General features: G+C 35.0%; 1 protein-coding gene across 1 annotated transcript; it reads right to left on the reverse strand.

Moving 5' to 3' along the window:
* Positions 1-30: 30 nt before the first annotated feature.
* On the reverse strand, positions 31-10,808 carry LOC105167755 (Zn-dependent exopeptidases superfamily protein). The gene is made up of 16 exons (XM_011087574.3): positions 10,589-10,808; positions 8,679-8,798; positions 8,480-8,594; positions 7,662-7,744; positions 7,502-7,578; positions 6,782-6,859; positions 6,459-6,530; positions 6,273-6,346; positions 4,798-4,930; positions 4,608-4,679; positions 4,196-4,315; positions 3,177-3,248; positions 2,904-3,044; positions 1,998-2,082; positions 1,438-1,867; positions 31-592 (listed from the first exon to the last, which is right to left on the reverse strand). The coding sequence occupies exons 1-16, from the start codon at positions 10,656-10,658 to the stop codon at positions 328-330; spliced, it is 2,007 nt and encodes a 668-aa protein (XP_011085876.1). The 5' UTR covers positions 10,659-10,808; the 3' UTR covers positions 31-327.
* Between the last annotated feature and the right edge of the window lie 213 nt (positions 10,809-11,021).

An 11,021-nucleotide genomic window follows, 5' to 3' on the forward strand; every position in this document is an offset into this window, starting at 1 on the left:
TCTCAACTAACTCTTCTCGCAGTCAGACAATTTGAGAAAATAAGTGCATTTAACAACAATGTAACATATTTAGGTATCGTACATCGTTCTAATATCGCTAATTGGCAATGATGTCTAAATAGGTCCAAAAAACTACATCCAGGATCACATAAAAATTGGAATAGTTTCTCATCCCATTTGGGTCACTGCTACAGAATATGGTTCTTTACACTTTCCAATTTCCTGTTTCCTATCAGCAATATCTCTAGTTTGCTAACATGTGCAAAGAGTGCAAATTAGCCAGCTTACGGCTATTTCAGCAGTCGGACTCGCCAAAAGAATAGTATGTCACTCCTGTTTCAAAGCCTTTCTAATGACACTTTTAGCTATCTCTATTAAAATGTAAGCCAAAAGTGTCACAATGATACCCAACAGCAAAATTAGGTAATCGTAGGATGAATTTTGGACTCTGTACATCCTGACCTTTATTATGTCCCAATTACTTTCAGTCCAAACTGGATCATCAACATCCATGTTATCTGAGGAATTGTTGGGTAGCACTATCCAGCTGCCCGATTCATACTTCAAACGAGTTGAATATGCAGGAACATACCTGAAGTATGTGGAAACTGATTAGCACAGAATAAGTTATTGATTGGTAACTGATCAAGGAACCAGTCATCATACAGATCAAGCAGAATTAAAAACTATAATCCAAGCAAGGTTGTTCCTCACATTTATATGCACATATGAAGACACATGGGACAAATCTCAGTCTCTCTCTGTTATTATAGCATACAACATTGTCTCATTTATTCAGTTACACACATTAAGAACTCATCTACTGTTTGCTATAAAAATTAAACACTACATAGCTTCAAGCTAAATGTTGCTTTATTGGATCTATCACTGCTAAGGATGTAATGTGTTGAGCCTAAGGTGGGTTTGCCAAAACCAGTGTCCCGAACACAAACCCAACAGATTGGACCCACTATAGACCTACTTTATAATTTTTAAAAATTCAAAAATAATTTTTACATATATATTTTATTAATTAATATAATCACAACTTTCTAAGTATGAGAAAATTATATTTTTAACAAAAAAACTAATTATATATAAATTTATATGTCCAAGTTTCAGTTTTTGATACATGAAAAATTACAAACAAACATATCTTATTACTTTCATATATATTAAAGTGTAAGTTTCATTACTTTCCATTATTATTTTGATATAAAATGAATTATATTTATGATTTATACGTGAGTATATATGTAATATACACGTTAAAGATATATATATTAGTATATATATAATAAATTCCAAAAATATGTACAATAATGTAGTCGATTCTAGTCCATGAGGAAGGTCTGGGTTTTAACAGTACCCATTGCCATCGATTATTATTCAGTGCAGCTGCATTATCAAGCAACAGTTGACATGAGCCTATGATACCTGGTGGTTGAGATAACGCAGACACCTTTGCCATCAGCCTCTCCTCTAATGCACAATTCACCAACACCACTGCAAGCTTTTGCGCACGAAGAGCCTACATTTCTCAATGAGATTGATGTCTTATCTGCTAAAAAGTTCCACACAAACCTTGAAACATCCCCAGCATAAGCAGGATAAAGTGCAGATGATGGTTCTCCCAAAATGACACCTACATAGTGGCTTGGGCAAGTTGTTGAAGGAGATATATAGTGCTTCACCAGCCCGCATGATAATCCAGGTTCACAAGCTAATAGGCAACCTAGAAGTTCTTCCACCAAAGAGGCATTGACTTTTATAGTATTTATAGCCGAATCTTTGCCACCAGCAAGGATGTATAGAGTTCGAGCAACAAGGGAAGCAGCTGCCACAATGGATGAAGGGCTTATATTTGCTGCATCAAAGCAACATGTCCTCTGTTTAGAACATACAGTATAGATTATACAACTGATGTGCATATTACATACTCCTAAAAGGAATCGAAGAAAGTAAATAAAAGAATAAACGAATTTGGGTTCACTAACATAGTTCATCAAGATGACTGTGATAGAACTTGTTGCTAAAAGTAGAGTCAAAGTCTTCCAAGACAAAGCCAGAAATTTGGGGTTTCTGCAAACAAGAGAAACCACATAATTCAGCAAACCCTATATGGGGGTCATACTATAATGTACAGATGGGTAAGTTTAAATTACTAATTTTCCAATTATTTTTCCAGATATCTTCTTATATTATTATTATAATTATTATTTAATTAGTGGAGATTGGAACTTAAGTGCCTAGTTTTATAATAATGTCATACCCACTGGTGATTTGTTTTGGTACTATATTTTGATATTCTAATACTGCATATTTATATGATTTAGGTGTCAGACATACACTAACCTCTAAACACAATCCAAATACCCACAGAGGAAAATAAATCATTGTAATTATGTAACTTATGTTTTATGCATCTTTCCTCATGTAAAAAGAAACTTCATTTGATATGGAAAAGGGAAATATTCATAACAGGAATTTAATGCACAAACCTTTACATGATAATAATCATCAAGTGTCCCTCTATTCTCCGGGGCATTCTTAGGAAATCTCACCGATTCCATAAAGTTTTGTCATGTTAGGCTTAGCAGAAGTCATCTAAGTTGTACCTTCCTCTCAATTAAGAACTAGAATTATCTCTGTCCAGATAATTATTCAAGAGAACCATATTACCAGCTATAATAAGTAATGGGAGAAACAGGAGAGACATTTTCTGCATCTACTTTTCTTTTCTCTAGGTTATTAATTATCCATTTATTTGTTTTTCATCTATTTGCCCTCATGGGTGCCCATATAGCTAGGATATGGATTGAAGCTTCATACTGATGCCATCAACGGCACAAGATGAAGCTAGAAAATCCAACTTTGTACTTTCAGAAGGTTTTGGTACTGACCTTCCTCAGAAATGTCATTAGCGAGGATGGGGGAACCCCAGGATTTGTTGTGCTGGCTCTTTTGACCATAATGCTTTCAGTTACCAAGGAATCTTGTGCACGTTGCAGCACATTAAATGTTCCATTAACAGAGGATGCAGCCTGCCATATTGATACTGTAAGCTTAAATTTTAAGTCAAATGGTTGCTTCATAAAACAATAAAGATAGCAAACAAGAAAAAGTTGTTAAATTGGGTCAGGACACTCCAGTAGCTAGACCAAGCAGTAGTTTACCCCTGCAGTATGAGCAAAAAATGTCTTGTTGCCCTGAGAAAAGCTCTTTCCAACTGATCCAATTTCAAGTACCTACATAGAAATCATAAACACAGTAAACAGTTTTATTTGCCCAAATATATGGCATTACATGCATGAGATTCTTTTAATGTTTAGAACATAGGCAACGGTATTCGTTAAAATACAAATGCAAATCTTAAACCTTAAAAAGTAAGCACTCAGAACGGATCAGGGTAAAATCAAGCAGGACGAGACTGGAAGATACTGCTCAAATGAACCACATTCTCTTTTCAGCTTAGGCCAAGCATTAGTAACAAAAATTTAGAGTGGGACGCCTCAAACTAATTTTCAAGTACAATCCCCAGACAAAAGTAGTTTCTAGCCTTCCATGTTAACTTCAACTAAAACAACTGGACTTCAAAACTCATCACTCATTCATTCAGTTAAGCTATACTGCATGTTCCATTAGAGCTTATGCTCATTAATGAACACGCATATAGAACAAGCGGACCTAAAAAGTCATCACTCCATCAAAACAACTGGACCTCAAAAACTCATCGCTCCATCACGACATCAAGGTATACTGCAGTTCCACTAGAAATAATGCTCATTACTTAGCACAGACAATTTTGCACAAGAATCTCCATCTGGAAACACGTGCCGTCAGACCTAATTTCTGATAAGATATAAGTAGTGTCTCTCTATTTTCAACAATACAAAATAGATGGAGTATGAGAACTAGCAGACTCTAACACAAGAAAGACTAACAATCAAGAATGAAAACTTTAAAGACTTCAGCGGAACTGACAATTCTGATACATTAAACACATCCAACAAAACAATGAGCATTTTGTTCCTACAGGCATAATTTCTTGATTAGCGGGATCCCAAAGTTGATACCAGAATTTTCCTAGTGCATAACTGAGCACCGTTAAGCAAATCCAGCCAAACAAGTACACCTTGGTTTTTCCATATAATCCCATAATCAATATAGAATAAAGTGGTTCATGAGAAATTACCATTTCAAGCATTGCCAGATCGAGTCCTTTCATGGCGTCTGATTGTTTATCAGATTCTAGAAAGAATCTCCGGCTACCAAGGTAGCCCCAGGATTCTCCAGTTAGAACCACAAAAACAAGCTGAAGCATATAAACATCTGAGTTAAGTCTTTGCATATAGAGTGCATGAAGATTTAAAAGATCACATAAAGCCTGTCACATTTTGTAACTGCACATGAAGGAAAAGTTACTTGTAACAATAAGCAGAATAGCAACAGGTAGATGAAGCTATTCTAGTATGTATGGAGAGATTATGATTGGTAAAGTGCAATTACCTATATAAGCAATTTAAATTATCATGTTACAATGAATGTACAGAAAGTCTTAAGCGACAAGCTGTACAAGCAAATAAATTGTTCAGCGCAAGACCAACCTGTTTATTAAGTTCTTCCAAGCCATCAAGATGGGAAAGCGCGTCAACCACAGCAAGCAATGCAATTAATCCCTATACATGCATTTAAACATTATGAAGATACTTTTCTAACAAGTATACGTTCTCAGTAGGAGATGATCTTCAGCCACGGAAACAAAAATATAGAATCACAAAAGGAAATGTTACTTACAGATATAGGGGACTCAGCGCCGAGGCTTCTATCACGGAAGAAAGATGCAGAATCCATAGACGTCATTGCCAGAATGATTGGTTTTGCCTTTAGCGAAGACGAAATGTTGATTGGTGGAAGTGCTGACCAGACACTGCCCTTGAAATTAAGATAAGGAGGTCAAAAAACTAAGGTCAGACCTGCAACACTCTGATACAGAATCATAACCAATGAACTACACGAGATGTAACCTCACAACAGTTGTGCAACACAGGATAAAAAAATTAAGCACAAAAGACAAATTAAATCTGTCATGTTTTATGAAACCCCAGAGTTGCAGAGAAGTAAAGCTCACCAACAAGTCATTGCCTACGCAGGAGTAGGACAGACACAACTTAGAAAGCATGTATATTAAAGCCCATCAAGTTACCCAAGACTTAACGTCCTAATCTCGAAGATGTCCGCCTAGATCATTACCCGTATCTTTCGGCATTACCAAAAATCTAACAAGATATGCAGGTCTATGAATATCTATGGTACTAGAACAAAGAAGTGCAGCCGACGAAAGTACAGCTTCCTCGAGCCAAGACTGAAGATCCCCAATCAAATTGGCAAATCATGTTAAGCAATAGGTGAAAACAGAGTATATAGTGAAAGTTTCATGTACAACTCTAAAATTAGTGATCTGACTCTCTCTGCTCATACACTCCTTCGATGCGTATTTCTGGAAGAAAAAAATCTGCTTAAAGAAAGAAATATCTGTTTAAGAAACACGATGTAACTTGCCAGACTATGTGACTTCAACACTTCAATATACTGATGCCATAAACATATTCAACATAGACTCCAGTGAGACCGCAACAACACACATGTTACATTTAGAAAATTACTTGACTGGAATCATTTGAAAAGAATCCCAGAAAACAACGTAAAATTTCAATTGGTTAACTAAATAACTAACTGTGTTTTGTCTAATTTAAGATTCACTGAAATGAAATTCTTTCTTGAGAACTCATTATGTTATGAATGAACTCAAATGTCCTAAAATTGCAAGCACAAGCAGGCCACTGTCCAATGTTTAATATAATTTTTCATCAAATCTCTCATCCTAGTATTTTTGCAATTTGCATGCCTGACAGATATCTACATTTCTTTGACATCCATCCTCATTGGGAGCAAGAAACGGATACAAGACAATTGAGAAAATTTATAGGAACCTTTAAAGCCCATAGATGGAGTGCTCTACAGTAAAAAATAGGATAGCAGTCGCTATGCTACCTAATCCGGACTGTATCTCCTGCAAGTTGCAAACTCAAATCCAGATTCAACATAAACAAAAAGAAGAATACTATGAAAATTAAGAAATAAGCAAACAAATAGCAATTAAATGTGTAAATCTTGTCATTAATATACATCACGAGGATATGTAGCAATTTTCATAAACAAATGAGAAGTATCATCACAAATTTCCTTGAACTAGAATTTATGAAACTAACCTGTATCCACCCAGAGGAAGACAAGTTCCTTCTTTCAAACAAGATTCCGAATCATGAGTACTGGATTTTGTGGTCTAGTAGAAAAAAAAAATGCACATAATCTGCTAACATTATTCTTTGTGGTCTGTATTACAGTATAATACTGAAGAAGTTGAAATATCAATTTCCTCTTGCAGAATTTTTTACCTGCATAACTAGATCAAACTCAGCAACATTTTCAGTATAAGACATTTCGCTCTTCTCATTCATTAAGGCAGCCTGCATGTACAAGAATTTTTTTCATGTAGAAACTGAGGTACAAGAGAACTAGAAAAACCATGAAAGCCACAAGCTCAACAAGCAAACCATTTCCACTTGCGAACAGAAAAATGCAAAAGTGTATAGAGTAATTACTTCACTTGGACCCTTCTCTGTAAAATAAACAAACACAGGCACAATAATGATTGAGGTAGATGCACCTACAGGACCACCCAAAATGAAGCAGAATTTAATTTTCAATAAACAACTACCTCTTGCAAGATTGATGTGCTAGTCTCGGAGAGCAAAAACACAGGAAAATTATAATTCTTCCACATAACTCCAGTACCCTGCAGATGGCCAACAAGGATATTTAGTTCATAAAAACTGAATCGCCAGGTAGTGGTAGGGAAAAATCAAAAGCTGATTGCTGCATGAGTTGGCATATAAGCAACTGAACTGAGCAATGAATACGCCAGTTTTAATTATTTCCTTCAATTCCCAGCATATCTATTGCTTCTCAACCACATTCCACTAAGAACCTGAGCATTACCAGAGCACAACTTTAAAAATCGCTGACTAATATGTACATAAAAGAGCAAAAAAACATTGAGAAACCACATTTTGATTCAGTTAATCAGTTTAGGTATTTATAATGGAAGTGGATGATGAAAGTATTATTAAATAAAAAGGAAAATTAACCTAGCGTATAAAAGTCACCAAAATATTGGAAACTTGGAATGCCCAAGAAAATGAAAATCAGCCCTCTCATACTCTTTCCTCACTTAAGGTGTAATCCTTTTCAGCCAAATGGATATAACGCAAGTACAGCTTACAGTGTCAAGAACCCTCAATACAACTTATTACAATTGTTCCTAAGACCTTCATCTAACTTGAGAAATAGCATAAGTGATGTATATTCTTGACACTTCCAAAGAGGGGAATAATGCAAAACAGTTAATTTGAGATGCTAATCATTTTTCACAACATACATCTGGGTTCCATTCAAAATTGTTGCTTTGGTATGGAGCAAATTCGGCCTGTGGAAACTTAACATCTGGAGAAAAACCTGAGAGGTAAAATAGGATAGATTATTTTCTGATGCACTTTTCTTCAGTCACTTAAACTCAACAAAGTTGATTAAGTGATTACCCATTCTGGCATTTTGAACCGGAGTGCTTGACTCAACCAAAATCCCAGCTACTTTGCTAGAAAAAGCTGAATCCTTTAATACTCTGGAACAGAGGAACCAAGTAAGATGAATTTAGAGAATAATAGCATCATTACTTAGCTTGCAGCATTAATCCCACCAACAAAGAGCAAAGTCAAATTAAAAAAAGAGGTGTGTATAATATATACAAGATTCACCTGTATATGACAATGTGCATGTAGAGAGGACTAAAACTACACATACAAGATAGCCCCATGAAAACAGAAGGAAGAAATGAGAACAAAAGAAGAAAAATCTAGCCTGTCAATAACAATTATTTATGTTTATTTTGTAATGCAGTCACCCATCTCTCAGTAACCAGCAAGGAACATGACTGAGTTCCATCTGGAGTAACTTAGCTTTCAGGTTTTGTATACATCCGGTCTGCAGGCACTATTCTTCAATGATTTGGATCCTCAAGGCATGTTTAATACTTGAAGAGATAAACTGGGGGACAATTGCATAGAATGTTTTATTTCTCAAGGCCACCACACAAAAGAGACAGCAAAAGTAAGAAAACAAGAATTGGGACAAACTAAACAAAGTTTTGAATACTTTCATACTTGATCAGGCCTTTAACAAAATGACAAATATTATTAAGATGATTAAGATGTAATATTCCATTATGCAACAGGCATAAAGCCCTAGAGAAGGCTACTATGTGCTCAAAATAACACAAACAATGCGAGAAATAAACTTTCGAATATAGAAGTAGACCAGTAAAAATTTCAGGTCATGCATAAGAAGGAAAATTACATGCCTTGAAAGTAAGCTCTCAAATTCATCTATAGAAACCAATATTGCAGCTGATCCAACAAACTCCTTTGCATTCTGAAATCTGACAATTGGAGCAACAACTTTCTCACGGCCAGGGTCTAAAGTGCAAATTGATTATTAGTGAATGAGTTGAATAATGCACTGAATACAAATCTCATGAATGATGTCAAAAAAATACCAACTTGAACAACCAATTTCCCCTGAGAGGTTGAGCAGTCGTACACACGGGAATCCCTCAATTTCTTTGTACATGGACTTTTCAAGATCAGGAACAGACTCAAATGATTTTGTCTCTCCTGAAGCTGTATAAAACTATTAAACCTCAATGCAGAACAAACACATCAATAGTAACATGCAAGAAAAATGACAAAAAGAGGAAAATGAAAAAGTAAAAACACCATTAAACAGGCAAAACAAATCTTGAGTCATCTTATAGTGGTCTGACTTGACATATTTGTCCATTGTGTTCTATATAAAAATGTCCTGTAGTATCAAAATAGGCAAAATTTCATTTTTTGTCTTCCTGTTGTAACGATATATTTAGCCCTTCAAAATTAATTTTTTAGCACATTAGTCCTGTAATTAATTTTAATCCTAGAATTAGACGCATAAATGTGTGAAAAATATATTTATTAATTGTACGACTAATTTGTTGATGCTATCATTGCTTAACCAAATGTGTTAGAAACTTTTTAGTGGAGGACGAAATGTGTTTTCAGTTACAGGACGAAAATTTAAATTTTGCCTATCAAAATAGTTGCCACTGATTCAGTTCTGTACTTCAAGTCCTCATGCATAAGCATGACTGCTTAGTGGTGTATTCTTTTTCCCAAGATAAGTACAACACCAAGTTTATAAGTAGTTATAATGCTGATATACACTTAAAAAGAACAGATAAAGAGTCTACTCTGAATGACACATATGCAACTGGAATTAACAAGTATAGAACAGATACTTTAGCTTCGTTATCAACTAGTACCTCCGAATGGCATTTTTTTCCTATCTGCTGCATGCAGTCAACTCCATATAACAAAATATCTTTTATACAATGAATTCTTTATAACATTATACAATGGAGAATTAATTACATTAAACTAAGTATTGAATAATAATCTTCGGACACATGGGGATGCTTAGCCAACAAGTTGAGAATTAGTACATCACAGCAATAACTTCAATTTCCTAATATGCTTTTTTACTTAATTCTTGTTTGCCAAAAAAGCAACTTGATGAAAAGAAAAAATCAAGAGAAAGGTTCTCAAATTTAAACCTATGCCCAACACTAATATATGTCAAACAAATGAAATGAGATTACAACTCGAAGCTGTAACTTAAACATACAACAACAAAGCATATTTTGGTTTTTCTTTTTTACCATAGAAGAAATAGAATCGCACAACTCTGGACATTTTCATTTGTAGTTCCTACTTCGTCCTGTCAGTAAGGACAGTGTCTTACATTTCCACTACAATGTGCCATTGCTATGAATCAAATAGTTATTAGTATAATACTCAATTCTCCATTATAGTTAGAAGGCAACAGCATATTCAAAAATAAGTCTTTCTTATTCATCATACTGTCTGCTAATCTCAAATTCCCCCAGATCAAACTACCGGAAGTACAGTTCCCTCTTTAGCTAACTAGCAGCAGCTACATAACTAGTTTTTTACCAGGGGTCACTTCTTCAGTTCCTTGTTCCCCAAAATACACCCATGCGAATTAGAACTCCCGTGAAACTACTAAACAAACACTTCAAGCAAGCACGATGTTCTCCACAATTTCAATTATAAAATCTAGATCCTATAAATCCTTTGGAACAAAAAAAAAGACAATATTCCACATTATTCCCTTCACACCAGGAAGCATTTATAAATTAAAAACTTCTCAATAGTCCTAGCCGAACAAAATGCAGCCTCCAACAGGAATCAAAAGCTACAACTGCTCGCAGCAATTCCAATCCGAACTCCAAAATAAATGAACCCGGATATTGAACCAAAACACAAATCATCAAATCAAATTTTACCTACAACCCTCCATTTTCAAGATACATGGAGAAAGTAAAAAGTCAATACTAACAAATGCAAAAACGAACCTGACGAAGAGAGGCGAAAGAGAGCAAGGAAGCAGAGTGAGGAGAGCAACAACGAGAGCTTGAAGTCCATTGCGAATCAGACAGGAGAATCCACAATTCCTGCGTGAGAAATCTGAACGCGAAGAACCCTAGTCCATGGACTCGGGAGTGGAGCTCCGATGGTCGACAGAATACTTGATCAATAACTCCTTTCTGAGTCTCAACTTGCTATTTTGACTCAATGCGGTCAGTTATTTGTCACTTTATCTAATATTTTCTTAAATTAATTGCATTAAATATTTATTATGAATTATGCCATAATATGTACTAAAAAAATTGGAAATTAAATATGCTGTTTGATATATTATTTCTGATTCTATTAAAGAAATTTCTGTCCATTCTAATATAAAAAGGAAAGGCCCATCATACTTACCGCTTACAAACGGTGTTTAAC

This window comes from Sesamum indicum, linkage group LG8, assembly GCF_026168435.1.
Source record: "Sesamum indicum cultivar Baizhima isolate 11 linkage group LG8, ASM2616843v1, whole genome shotgun sequence".
NCBI classification, from domain to species: Eukaryota; Viridiplantae; Streptophyta; class Magnoliopsida; order Lamiales; family Pedaliaceae; genus Sesamum; species Sesamum indicum.